This window comes from Pipra filicauda, unplaced genomic scaffold, assembly GCF_003945595.2.
Source record: "Pipra filicauda isolate LSUMZ 115617 unplaced genomic scaffold, ASM394559v2 scaffold227_size1260479_pilon, whole genome shotgun sequence".
Taxonomy (NCBI): Eukaryota; Metazoa; Chordata; class Aves; order Passeriformes; family Pipridae; genus Pipra; species Pipra filicauda.
Window position 1 is genome coordinate 795265 of NW_024104340.1, and position 14903 is coordinate 810167.

At 41.2% G+C, this 14903-nt stretch overlaps 1 protein-coding gene across 8 annotated transcripts in view; it reads right to left on the reverse strand.

Annotated features, from left to right (window-relative positions):
- Positions 1 to 200: 200 nt before the first annotated feature.
- Positions 201 to 14903, reverse strand: part of ZNF536 (zinc finger protein 536) — a 344508-nt gene continuing 329805 nt past the window's right edge. For all 8 annotated transcript variants that reach the window (XM_039381484.1, XM_039381483.1, XM_039381485.1 and 5 more), the window contains one exon: positions 201 to 652. In XM_039381484.1, coding sequence (XP_039237418.1) covers positions 417 to 652 — 236 coding nt within the window. In that variant the 3' untranslated portion in view covers positions 201 to 416. The remainder of the gene's footprint in view (positions 653 to 14903) is intronic.

Consider the following 14903-nt stretch of genomic DNA (forward strand, 5'->3'; position numbering starts at 1 on the left):
TTTTAAATCACTTTATTAACCCACCTACGTTGTTTGGAAGTACTTGTTGCCAGGTAACTGTTTAGCAGCCATTTTCAAGGGCTGGAAAATTTATGTTCTGTGTGTAATATATATATTTACACACACACACACATATGGAATGTGTGTATTTTGTGTGTGTGTGTGTGTGTGTGTGTATGTAGATATATATCCAGTGTGTGTGTGACTGAATCTCTCCGTGTGTCTGTAAATATATATACATGTCCGTGTGTCCATGTACATATACATATACTTAAATGTTTTCAGCATCCTGTACACTTCTGGGAACTTGTCACCCCTTCCCTTGGAAGGTGTTTTAAGCCAGCTCTCACCCAAACATGAATCTAAACCTGGTGTGAAAGGCTACTGCAGGACGGAGAGGGACCCGCCGAGCAGTGTCACTCCTGGGCCTTGCTGCCCTCCTCCGTTAGCTCTGCCGAGCTCCCCGGCTTGACAGCTGCAGGTTCCTCCAAATTCCCAGAAGCTTCGGAGTCGACCCTGGAGCGCTTGAACCTGCGGTCGGGATACTGGCTGTTGTCGAAAGGCATGCGATGGACACAGAGAACGTGGGTCTTCAGGTTTCCCTTCTGAGAGGCACTGTATGGGCAGTATCTGCACTGGAAAGGCCGGTGACCTGCGGGACAGACGAGAGCCTGGTTAGTTTTTGGGTTTTGCCCGTGAACCCGACATTGCACAGCCTGGGCAGACTGGACACGCCGGAGCCCCCCGGCAGATTCCCCTCCCATTGGGTGGGGGCATCGCTGCATGGTCTCAGCAAGAATAAGAAATCTGTGCTCTTTGCATGATGCCTCGTTAAAGAAACTGCATTTTAAAAATTCTCCGCTTCGGACTTGCCGGAGCAGTGCAGCTATTCCATCTCCCTCCTCAGACCCAGCCGTAAATCCGTCAGCCCACGATCCAAACTAAACTCTTGTAAATACAGCCTGTACAAAGCTGTCTTCTTTTACATTTGTTAATTATCTTTTTTTTTATTGAAGTGCAATTCAAGGATGACAATGTGCAGACCCTTAGTCTAATAAACACACTTTGTCTTTGGGTGGGTTTCTGAGTAAAGAATTGTATGTTTTATTTCAATCGCACAGATTACTTTTTAATGGAAAGAAATAATGGATTGAGATAGCCAAGGCCTCAAACCTGCAAACATTTACTCCAGTGAGATTACTCCTGTGAGTAAAGATACGCAAGCATGTAAGTGTTTGCTGGACTGGGGCCCAAGGTTATCATTGGCTTTAAAATAAAATGTCCAAGTTAGATTAGAGAAAGAATGTTAATGCACAAAATCTGATAGATGCACTTCTTGGGTAAAACAGCAATCGAGTGCGTAACAAAGGCATGAGTGAAAGACATCACTTCTCAGTAAGGCTATCAATACACTCTCCTATATTTTTCAGATTATTGTGACTTTGAATCTCCGTGCTGTATCTGGTTTTGGAGGTTATGTTTCAACAATCACATTTCAACCTATGCTGGGAAGTTGTTGATGTGTTTTACTGGAACTTTATGAGCTTTGTCTCTCAAATTAACTTAAACCAGGACCATCTGAGGTCAAATGCGCTTAGCTTGCTTTAATTTGCTCAAATAAATGAATAAATAAATGTGCCAGACCATCTACATAAAACCAGGATAAGTGAAAAACAATACCCTATCTCCACATTTGAAGAGCACATTTTCCCTTGCTCCTGTGGTACTATCTAACAGGGCATAAAACAGATTCTGGAGCAGCAGAGGAGGAGGACTATGCTTCCCACTATGGAGGAAGGGGCTGGAACTCTCTCCCCTTGATTTTAGATGAGAATTGAACAAATATACAAATAGACACCTGTTGTGCACTGGTCCAGTGTTACCTGCACTGGAGTGGGAATGCTACCAATCTTCCCAGCAGAGATGGGAGCCTGGGTAGCTGCTGGCACACCAGCATGAGCATCTCTAGCAGAGTGAATTCACCTGAGCCAGCATTAGTGCTCTGGGCTGCTCAAATAACTTGCCAGTTTACTGCAACATAAAAACCACCACTTGAAAGCTGTCCCCCAAAACATATTGCTTGCTACCCCAAACCCTTGCCACAGGACTACAGGCTTGTTTCCTTTCTCAAGGATGGAAAGCTCCCCATCACCCTTTGCTTTTATAAGTTGAAGACTGCCAAAAGTATGACCACCCTGCAAAACCTCCAATACGCTTGTTTATGCTTATATCTTGGGATGGAGTGTCGGTCAGTCTTCTGGTTCTCTCTGGGAAAAAGAAAGACATTTTCCTCAACAGCTTTGTAAAGAAAAAAATTACGCCTGTAAGCTGCTAATCATTACAAAGCCAAATTTCAGTGAAAAATTTCATGGCAATAGCAATGGAAGAAACCTACATAGATAATGTTAGATAAATTGGATTGGGCTTTTAGAGAAAATTTTCAGCTGAAAGATATGAGTAAATAGGTAAAGAAGAGATTGAAGGTGTCCCTAGTGCCTCCTAGAGTCAGTCCTAAAATCAATACAGAAGCACAAATATGCTTAAAAAAATTTGAAAATTGGAAGCACTCTCAAAACTGTCTGTGAATGAATAAGGTCCAGAGAAAGTCTAATTTTCATTGTCTTGGCAAACCTAGAGATATTTGAAAATGCAGGGGAAAAAAAGTAAGAAAACCACTGTATCTCCCCCATTGTTTGTCAGAGATGGATAAAGTCACCAGAATTCACAGCTGGGGTCTGGACTCTTTCTTTCCTTCTCAACTCCTCTAGCTAGGCAGAGCTGAGGGGTCCACTGCACACTCTGCTTGGGAAGGTGCCAAAGTGCCTTGGCCAAAGTAGAGAAATGTTGGGTAAAGGGGAAGGAGACTTGCTCCATGGGTAATTGATTTTTCCCTTTCTCCAAAAGATAAAGGCCTGCCACTGTCACATCCACTGACATGTGAGACTACACCAGCAGCACCAGCTCCTCTGCAATATTTCTGGTGTTTAACTTGACCATCTGAAAACCAGTTCCCTTGCTAAGAACAGAAAACACTCTACTAAGTTGCGACAGTGGCACAGCTTGCCCTTTAGCCTTACTCTGGTTTAAAGATGCTAAAAAAGCAAAAACATACCCTGTTTATTTGGTCCTTCCTGTGTGATGGAATGGCCAGAGACTGGATGTACCATCTGTGATATAATGTCCCTGATAACTGTGCACAGAGCAGCACGCAGGGAGAGAAGGGGCTCTGTCTGTGAGGAGCGAGCAGGCGCAATGTGCCCATCAGCCACCCTCTGAAACCCTCAAGCAGTGTTTAGCACCGAAATACAGAGGATGGTTCTGGCTAGAGTTGGTGCCATTAGCCAGCAGTGTGAGAGCCAGCTGTAGTCTGTGCTGCATCAAAAACAGTTTGGGGAGCAGGACAAGGGAGGTAATCCTGCCCCTCTGCTCTGCAGGAAGGACATCAATCTGTTGGGAGTAAGTCCAGAGGAGGCCACCAAACAACAAGATGGAGCACCTCTCCTGTGAGGAAAGCCTGAGAGAATTGGGATTGTTCAGACTAGAGAAAAGAAGGCCTCGAGGTGACCTAATTTCAGCCTTCCAGTACCTAAAGGATACCTACAAGAAAGATTTTCACAAGCGCATGTAGTGACAGGACAAGGGGAATGGCTTCAAACTGACAGAGAGTAGGTTTAGATTAGATATTAGGAAAAAATTCTTCCCTGTGAGGGTGATGAGGCCCTGGCACAGGTTGCCCAGAGAACCTGTGGCTGCCACATCCCCAGAAGTGTTCCAGGCTGGGTTAGATGGGGCTTTGAGCAACCTGGTCTAGCAAAAGGTGTCCCTGTCCACAGCAGGAGAGTTGGAACTAGATGACTTTTAATGTCCCTTCCAACCCAAAGCATTCTATGACTTTATGATTCTGTGACCTGACCAACCAGCTCTTAATGCTTTTCCCCCAAGTGGCTCTTAATAAATAGCCTTCCTAATTCTTTCCTGTAAAGAACAAATTCTAAACAAGGAATGCACAAGGCATGGCTGGAGCTACCACCTCACATGCACCAGACTAAAAGCAAACCCTTTTTGCCCAGCACTGAACCAAGTTCAAACCCGTGCAATTCCATACAGGGAATGTCATTTATTAATTCAATGCACTTTAATAAATCAGACAATATAAAGTGCACGTACAAGGATTCAGTTCTGCATTGCCTCCCCCACGACTTACTTTTTCAGGCCATCAAAATTTCACATTACTGCCTTGTGAAAAGTAAGTACACAATAAGTTAATTTGTATTGTCACTATGCAGTACAACTGTGGTAAAGAGCACATTCATTTTTAATCCAATATGAATAATATATAAATATGTATACAGAGTGAGGGTCATAGGAAAGCAAGCGGTACATTGTTTACAGCAGAAGTAGTACAAAAAGTAGAGATTATTCTTGCTTGCAAAGATAACAATATCTGCAATTTGCTTGTAACTAAGGGGTAAAGAAAAAATTCCCATTTCTCTTAGGTATCCCATTCATTAATTTTAGCTCAAAAACTTGTTGTGGGCAGCAGGCTCTTAAAATAACCCTTCCCAGATAAGTTGGCAATAAATTTATAATGTTTTATCTAGCAGTGGTTGGTAGATTCTTTCTTAGCAAGCTATAGTTCATATATATTTTACCCGCTGTATATCTCCCAATAAAATTATATGAAAGCCTTCAGGAGAAAAAAAAAAAAAAAAAAAAACCAAAGAAAAAGAAAATAAGAATCTTCCTGATATCTCAGGAGATGATGTGCAATGCCTTGCATTTGTAGTAAGGAAAATTAGACAAAAGGTAGGCCAACTAGGGGGTAAACTATGGTTTGCATCTTTCTCTGATGTGAGGCTACAGGACAATATATTGTTTGCAGCTGAAATAATTCTGTTGTGGAACAATGTTCTATCAAGTCTGCAACTGAGATGTGAAGAGACTTTGTAATCCTTTGGATGGAAGCTGACAGTCTAAGGGAAAGGCAACAGCAGAAAATAACCATCAAAAGTAGTTAAAATGACAACAATGATTGCTGGACTGAAAGAACATTTTTAGGATGTATGGATTTCCCCAGGAAGGGTGATTAACTCCAGCACCTGCTGGAGCCACTCCTCTGACAGTGATCTAAACCTCCCAGGATCAGACCCAGCAGGGCAGCAGTGCTGTGATGACCCAGGCTCATCATCCTCTCTAGTTTTGACTGAACCCTGGGAAGAACAAGGAGTGTGGACAGGAGGGACCTTCTGATCAGGATGGAGAAGTTTTCTGTGGGGCCCATATTAAGAAAAACCCCTCAAAGTTTGAAACTAGTTCACCTTTTTAAAAATATATGCTGCTTCATTAATTTAGGCTTTGAGGGGGAAAAAAAAGCAAAGTTTGTTTTCTTTTCTTTCAAGTCTGTGATCTGATATGTTGCTTTGTGACACTTCACGTCAGGCTGCATCAGTCACATCGCGTTAGGTTTCATAACATGGCATGACTGATGCAGCCCAACATGGTGCATCAGCTGAGCAATCAGAAACTGTAGGTTTTGAGAAAGACATGGATCTCAGTCTGGGGTTTAGGACCGTTTAAACCAAAGTTTACCTAAAGCAGGGGCCTTGGATTTAAGCAAAGCCATTACCCGAGAGTTGTTAAAGATTCAAACACATGCCAAACCCTATTTTGCTTTGTCTGATCTTTAAAACTCAAAATGTATTATTGGAACACGTAAAAAGTCAATGTCAATGAAGTGTCATTGGGTTACTTACTGTAATCCAAACACTGCTAATAGTTACTAATTTATTAACTTTGATATGGATCCATTATTTAAGATTAGCACAAAGGAATACACAAACGAGAGAGAGAGAGAAAGAGTGATGAATACTAAAGTCTTTTTCATTAAAAAAATCATTTACATGGTCAAGCCGCATTAATTCTCCACTTCTAAAAATATTTGATCGGCATCCAAATTCTATAAAATTTCCACAAAGAAACATCTTATTTTTGTGGTATTACAGGCACATATGTAGGGGTTTGCACTAAAACGTAAAAATGGGCATTGAACTAGTCACATGAATAAGATCAGGAATTTATTCCAGATTGTTAAAAGTGTACTAATCACAGCAAAATCATGGCTTTCTCCCAAAGCAGCAAGAAAACGGTAATTTGAAAGAAAAATGCCAATAATACATCACACACAAGCCGTCTGTTGTGCCCACTACACCACTTTTTATTATATTGCATATGTGTACATATATACACAGATACACACATACAGACACACGATTTAATGCATAAATTTAGGGAAGAGGCAGAAGAGCAATAACATGATGAACAGAAAACAAATGCTGCGCAATGTACTATAAATTATAATTAAGCTCTGAATAAAATGTGTTTCTTAGATATGACATTTGTTCCCTTAAAATGCAAAAATGGCCATGATTATCTGACAGAATGTTTTCCCTTAGATGGCCAATGGCTATAGCACTTACTGAGATGCAATACGGCAGACTCATTTCAGATTTCTTTGCCTGGTTTAAGAATATTCTTTTGGTGAAAATCGAAAATAACAGCAATTACCTCTTTAAAACAAATTATTCCCTCGCCAAGAGATATTTGAAAAAGCCTCAAAGGCTTGAATTTCTCAGAAGCAAATCTCTTTACTTGGGATGTTGGACCCTGAAGATCCGGACTTGACCTCCTGGGCTGCTGTAGCGATCCCAAATGGCCAGGACCACCTCCAGCCAGGACCAGGACTCCTGCAGGACCAGTTGCAGTGGCTTAGGATGGATGGCCACTGCCTGCTGCACTGAGATGCTCAGTCCCACAGCGTTGCTGGTGGAATGGTCCATGTAATCACACATCTGCTGCAGAGCAAAGCCTGCAAGCCGCATTCAAACCTTCAGTGAGCCTGGACCTCCCCAGGAAGAGCTGCTTTAAATCTTTTTTTTTTTCCCCACACAAGCTTCTGTTCGAGGTACAATCATCTTTAAACAGATGAAGTGTGTGCTGCCTCAGAACCAACAGCAGGCAACGATGGTCGTGTGTTTTCTTTGTAGGTAGAGAGATTTTCTGAGCACCTCCAGTTCTCTGGCAGTGACTGCTGGGCTGAGCTCATGGCTTTCTCAGACCACAGTTCTCAGGCCTCTTGGTGAACACTGCCATTTTAAAGTATATTATAGCATAATAACACGCATTTGCAAAGGGAAAACTATTTTCATTTAAATCTTGGCTAGTGTGATTTCCCTTTTTTAACGTATAAATTTTCATAAATACATTTACTATCCACAGCAAACATCCCAAGTCCTGTATGCATTACCCAGGAGAGCGGAATGGCTCTAAAGCAGCCATTCGGATTTGGAGCATAACAGTATGGATGGGAAAATGCTGAATAAATATATTTGTCCAATAGACAATAATGGCTCTGATTGAGCCATTCCACTTTATTGGTCTCAAAATATGCATTTTATGAAACTCCCAAAATACCAGACAGATTAAAGTACACCCCATCAGGTTCATATATGTAATAGAAGTTTTTATAAAACAATTGAAAAGTATATGTTTATTTACACACAGGTCCAAGACCAACCAAGATGATCTTTGGGGAAAATTTCAATATTCTGTGAAGTTTATGTGTTTATTGGATTACAAAAAAACTAAAATTAAATTTTAAAAACTCTATTTCTTGTTGACCAGGAAAAACCATAAAACCAAAAAGCCTTGTCTGAGGCTTTTTGATGATTTTCTGTGGAAGTATACAAAAAAAAAAAAAAAGCAGTAGTATCTGAATTTTAGGAACATCGGGAAACATTTTCACCTACCGAAGCTAAGGCTTTGGGATACGTTTCCCATGGGATACCTAAAGCCAGGACAGCCCCCTGATCAACTGAATTCCTTCATTACCAGGCTCAATCCTGCAAACAGTCCTAAGAGGTAATCAGATGAATTGCTCATGGTAAGTGGCACCAGCCTAGTTACTCAATCCCCCCCACACTAGTATTGAGCAGACGCTTCCAGGGGCAGCTCAGGTCCAAACACAGGCACTTTCTTCTGCTGTGAGTTACTGGAAAGATCTTAATTAGGGGAGGTTAAATTTGGGGTGAAGACCCGGCTCATGGCAAAAGTTGGCACCAGCTGGATCCTAAATAAATGCATTAAGGACATTTGAAAAAAAAAAACCATCCCAAGGCCAGCACCCATCCCAAAGTCACCCTGTGGCACTGTGGTCCTGGTGTTTTGCTGAGATGGACATTCAGTCTACAGGCACCTGAAATAGCAGGGTGGCAATTAACTGAACTATCACTGCCTGAAGAAGAGCTGGAGAATAAAAAGACCTAATCTGTAACTAATTTTTATCAAGGATTTTTACTTTAACAAAAAAACTTCATTCATTGGATCAAATTAAACCCTCAGATACCTACCTGGCTTTTCTGAAATGTAATCAAAGGTGGACTCTGACCTTAATTTAGTGCATTATACAGTGTTTTGTGTTTCCAAATAGGTAAATCAACTTGCTGACGAGTACACTAAAAGGTTCAGTAATGACAGGGGAAAGCAAAAGTTGGTGCTACACTTTGCCTTTAACACATATTACTAAACTATTACATTAATTTTACACGTTCCCCCTAAAATAAAAACTGTACTTAAAGTAACCATTCAATTCCTGTCTCAAAAGGTTACAATCACTATCACACACTGAAGTTTCCTTTAAAAGCAAAAAAAACCCCTACCCCACCACCAAAACAACCCTGCTATGTAAAACAGCCAAATGCAGATTGGTCTGACGCAGAGGATACCTGTCACTTGGGCACTCCTGACAGAGAGAAATTCCACTGTTGTCCTTCACAGATATGCTTTTAACTTACTGAAAAAATCAGTCACAAAATTATGGAAAACATCACAAATTCAACACTTGTCACCTTTGCTCTATAGAGCATGGAAAGGATAATTATTTGGAGGCAGAGCGAGGAACTTGCCAGCCGTCTGCAGTGCACTAAATACAAGTGAATTAGGAAATGGCAAGGGAAGTCACTGGTGGTGTAAGGGAGACTTGCAAATCCTGGGAAAACAAACATTTCCCATTTCTTGCAGAGCTGATAAAACAACAGGATTACTCTGCTCCAGACACATAGCACAGAATTTTTTTTCTTTCTCAGAAAACTAAGCTTTTCACACAGGAACTTTTGATTTAGAAGGGGAATGGATCTTTTCTTGGAAGAAAGGGAAAGCATCAGCAAAATAGCGGAAAAGCTCCTCCTAAACAAATATTAAGCTTTATGGGAACCTTGTAAAGCTAAAATTCTGAAATAAAGGCTGAAGACTGTGCTTTCTAAGGACCTGTGTATCTCAGACCACTGCTGGTGGGTGTACACACCTGTCCTGGCACAGCCCCCCGTGCACGATGCCAAACCAGGTCGGGTTTGGACATGACAACGTGAGTTACGAGCCCGGAGCCTCAGCAGGCTCCAAACGAGGTTAGTGGGAATGTTGTCATTGATTGAGCTCGAAATGCCAGACTATCGTTGTCCCATGCTTTGGGAAATGTAATTACATTTAATTTTTCATATTTATTTACTTTGGGTTATACACATAAGTAGAGGACAGAGTTCTTATCAAGGGCACTAGATACCTGTTGTAAAGAGCAGGTTGACTCTGACTGAATTTATAATGGCAGTGGTTACAGAAAGCACAATCCCTTTCTTAATCCTAAACTCAGAACATCTTGTATTTTTGCCCAAGCTTTCATTTCCAGCCATGCCCCCCACTCTGGCACTAATTCTTGTTCTCCCGAAGCCTGGCACATCCCTTCATCTCTGCAGCTTGGGCCCCTCCACATGAGAGAAGAGAGGTACCCAAGCCCAGGGAGTGAGCAGGTTATAATCCTCACAGCCCTCTCTTTCTCCTGTGTTTTGGGGATTCAAGTAGACTGCAGCTAAGGAAACACATTTTGAAGGTAAGTGGCAGGCTTTTCTTTAATATTAACTAACCTGAGTTCTTCTGATCATCAAAATTACATGTTCAGAGTCCCACCTTTGTCTTTACTTACATATTTCAATTAATTGTTATGCCTATTCACTCCTTTACTTGTTTTAATCATGCCAATAACATTACATTCCCATTCTAACCCCCTTGAGCAAAATATCTCAGTTTTCCTACTAGGTCATTCACAAGTTTTCTCTCTAATGTTCTGTCATATTTTTTAATTGTCTCAGTAAATATTTATTATTTCAGGGAGCATTTAGGACTTCTGGAATGAAGCTTTATTTGAATTTAATGTACCTATGGTTTCCCAGAATAAATGCTATACTGGTGGCACTGGGATTTTAGTAAAGAGAATGTGCAATTCAGAGGTGCTAATAGGAAAGATCTTGTTAGTGAGGGTATTTCACTACCAAATATCCTTTACTCTGCCTAGCAATTCATAAATACAGTAGCATTTTATCCTTCACTCTGGGCAACTGTCTTGAGTTTTATTTTATTTGGTGGAATGGAATTTAAAAAATCTCATACTCAGCTTTCTAAATTTTTTTCAGCCCACATTTCAATGTGTCATATCCTCAGTGGTGTTGAACTGGACAGTCACACAGCCTGCACCATATGAAGACCTGCCCCTCTGTACACAGCCCAGTAAGGATAGGGGTTCTCCCCGTCAGTCCCATGGTCCATGAATCACCTGAATGGGAAGGGATGGAATTATCCATGTGCCATAATGTTTGCTGAAGGGGGACTCTGAGCTAGAACATTTGTTTTCTTCATGTATGATGTCACTTAGGCTAAGCATGTTCTGCTTTCATTTCAGTTGTTGCTTTATTACATAACCAGGGTAATTTAGATGGTATTTTGTCACATTATCACTTGTCGCATACCTCATGATTCTCTAACTACAGCAGCATGTTAGTAGAGAGACTGAAGAAAAACAAAACACTTTAAATAAACACTTTAAATAAATAACACTTTAAATAAATATCTAGCTCTCTAATAGCTAATATTTCAAATTATCCACGAGTAGCTTACCATCCCACTAATCACTCTGCTAAAACGTCACTATTACCCGTTTATGGGATTTTGTGACTGTAGTTTGCAGAACAACTCACAATTACGGGCAATGCCACCACATTATGTGCCCTCACGGCACCGAATTACCACGAGCACAGCCTGAGTGGGGACCTTTAGCAACCCACCTCTCACCAGGCATGTTTCCTGTGTAGGTGTACATGTAGCTAATGTTTCCATAAAAAAACCCACCATATTTTTATAATATCCCATTCAACAATCCAGGAGCTCAAACAGTAAAAATTAAAAGGCTGCAAAGAATAAACTGAGCATTAACTTTGCAGGACCTCTCCCTCTGGAAAGTGCTGTTGGTGTTGTCACAGAAAAAAAAGTGTCTTTTTTATTAAGTCACAAAGGAAATGCTTTCTCCCCTTCTCCTTTTCTTCTCTATAAAAGGCTCTCTAAAATGAAAGGTGTCAGACTTTGCTTTTTCTTCTTGGCATGATCCAGAATGTATGGCTGAGGAATGACAGATGTCTGCAACCAGCTGCAATGAAGCATGCTAAAGTTTCAGTCTAATCCACTTATTTCACTGCAGTCACGTAAACCAAAACAAATGGGCAGTGCCTTACATTATAAAAACACAGCAGCATTACTTTGTTGCATAATGTAGCTGATACGCCATCTTTTTATCATTTTTCCTACTGCAGAAAGAATTCACCTCTTTATTAAAAACAGCCCCTGAAAGTTCTCCCGTTCTGCTCACCTCTATTTTTTTCTTTTAGTGTCACAGCAGTCCTGCGATGCTCCATGCATTACTCAATATGCTGCTATTATAAAAGCACCGTCATATTTTTCTAGGGAAGACTGCTTTTGTTTTTAAAAACGCGATCCAATTCAGAAGCCACTGGGCCTGATTCTGCTTTCTCAGCCCGTGGCTTGAACAGACCCACGCTGCTCTGAGCGAGGTCAGGATTGGACCTGCCCTCAGATCAGTGCAGGTTTCAGCTGTATGACAAGTGCACCAAGCACTTACCTTAATGTGTAAAAAAAAACCCCACGTGTCTGTTTTTTACTGATCAAACTGGAAATGTCATAAGAGACACAACTAATAGCCTTAATCTACTCGACTAACCTCATTCAAAACCCTCCCATTTTAATGAGGAGGGAGAGTCACTGCTGTTGTGTTTGCTGGAGCCCTGAACACCCCCCCTCTATTTCGTTATGCCAGAGGGAGTATAACCTAAGTGAACATGGCATCGCTTCCTGGGAAGGGAGACCCTGCCTCACTCCAACATGTAGTGCAGCAACCTTTTGAACCCTCCCTCCTTTAATCCTTGTATGGAAAGGGAAAGGATGAGGAGTCATGTGGCTCCCTCCCCGCCAGCAGTTCCAACAGCTGGGAAGCACTCTTTCAGCGCAATTCATAAAAAAAGATGTGTTGGATTTCGCCGATGGCAGAATGGTGTACAATTTCTGGCCCTTCAGGCTAAAACAATAAATGCAAAGAGGAAAATTTGAGATTTCCCCCCTTAAACTTCCCACAACAACCTCAGCAAAACCACATGACTTGTCTTGTACAATCTCCCTGGTGTTTTCAGTGCTACTTTGGCAGGAAATCAGAATTACTGTTATATAAATTCCATCTGATGCCAGAGCTACCATCTGTGAGTAAAACTGCTTCACCTACGTCTGCCGGCAAAGCCACTCTCCCAGAGACAAGGGAGAAGGGGAAAAAAAATTTGATTAATTTGCAGAATGCTTGTGATTTGCTCATATATTATTATAACTGCTCATCAGCACATGACAAATTCCCAGCACTCCGCACAGGAACCCGTTCAGTTTCAGCAGTTTTTTGCGTCGGCACCTGACAGACTGCAGAGCCACTAATGACTTTCAGATGCTTACAAACAGTAATTCTATCTTCAGAATAAAAAGAAAAATCCGTAGGAAGAAAAGAGTAGAGTTAGTCTATTCCATTTCCTTCCTGTATATCAACATGATTTAACTCTTCGGGGCAGCAGCGGTTCCAGGATCACAACACGGCTGCTCCTTGCCTGTAAAAGACAAAGACTGCCAATCTCAGGGGAAAGGTGGAAGCAAAACCTGGTCTCTGAAGGCTTTCACTACACCAGCTCCGCAGAGAGCCAGATACAAAGCAGGTAGCCTTGGGAAGGGGCACACCTTCCCTGCAGCACAGAGGGAAAATACATGCTCTCCCCGGCGCTCCCAAATTCTGTGTATTTTCCTATATACTTCTGATAACCTTTTACATTTTCAGGGAACACATCTGCTTCCTAACTGCAGCTGAAATGTTTTTTTTCCCCCTTTAAAAGTATGATTATGCTTTCTGAAGCACTGTCTGTGTGCTTGATTGCCTGTTTTAGATTAGAGATTTTAGCAAGGAAACAAAGACTTCAGAGTGCACATCAGTCCTGCATATGAGAAACCACAGAAGGAATAAGCAATAAAATGTGATGCACCATCTGTCCACAAACAATAACCTGGATGTTCTGAAGGCTTACAAATTATTTAGCACACAACCTCACCAAATTATAGGACCCTTAAATAGAGCAATAGACTAGGAATGAGAACCTCTTTGATGTCCTTTTGTATTTTTTCCCCCCCAACTCAGCCCTCAATTGATTGCTATCAGTTGAGGTATTTCTCAATGACTATTGGAGCAAGTTGATATTTATTAAGTAGCTCTCTGTAGAATATTTTGCCACAGATTTGAACAGTGGGGTATACGCTGCCTCCCTGGCCCTCGCCTGCTGCAAACAGATTGTTAATCAAAAGACAGTCTAAAAGAATAGTCAGTTGGGAAATTCAGTCCTAAGGGCAAAATGCTGCCCTCCGTACTCATGCGCAACTCCCGCTGGCTTCCACGGGAGCTCACGGGAACACTCAGTGAGGAATTTGACTTTATTAAGGACTGGAAGGCTTCTGACTGGACTCTTGTAGAACAAATCTCTAACAAAGAATCAGATTTTAATTCCCCCCTCCCCCCAAATTGTATCCTGCTGCAATTAAAAATAAAATGACATTTTTTTCCTAGCTGTCATGCTGAAGCACAGCGATCTCGCATGCAAAACGCATTAGCAACTGAGCACACTCCAGGTACTGTAAACTAGAGTATGTCAAAGCTACTGGATCCCTAGACAAACCTGGCATCCCTCAGCAATATGCACACATACCAAAATCAAGACATTTAGAGACATTCCCTGTATTAGGGATAGAAGATTTTGGCTCACGATATTTAACTGTGAGATCATGTTAAAAAACTTAAAGAAACAAACACAAAAAATGCTCCTTTTTTAAAAAATATATAGTGAATTACAGAATTTCTAAATCTACTGTTTCGTTCAACCTCATCTCTACATTATAAATTCCTGAGTTTTCAGTGAACATTAGCATCTGTTTTTTTCCAATTGAAGCATGCCTCTAAACCCGCACTCCAAAATAAATCAGCATCCCTAAAAGCCACCCACTTCATTTGAAAAAGGAAGAGCCTGCCCTAAATATTTCTTTTGCTTTGGTTTCCATAGAATTTTTTCTGCAGATTTTCCTAACACAACATTTCCCACGCTGGCTCTCAGCTAACAAACATCCAGACCCACCTACTGAAAGCCTTCTCATTGTGGTCTTTACTCTTTTGCCTAGATGGCAGATCAAAATTCAAACAAAAATAGATGTTAGAAGACAGAGGATTTCTTTTTTTATCATAGTCTTTTTGACAAACAGGGGCCAAGAAGGAGGTAACTGTATAATTAACTTTAGATGTGCCTAATGTAACTCCATTATCATTGATGAGTCTTATGGAGAGACACTGAGAGGGAAATGTGCCTTCTAGAGTTTCATAGTGGAGCCAGCACTATTAAAGAATATTTCAGTATTTAGGCCCTGATTCAGCAAATTGCTGAAGG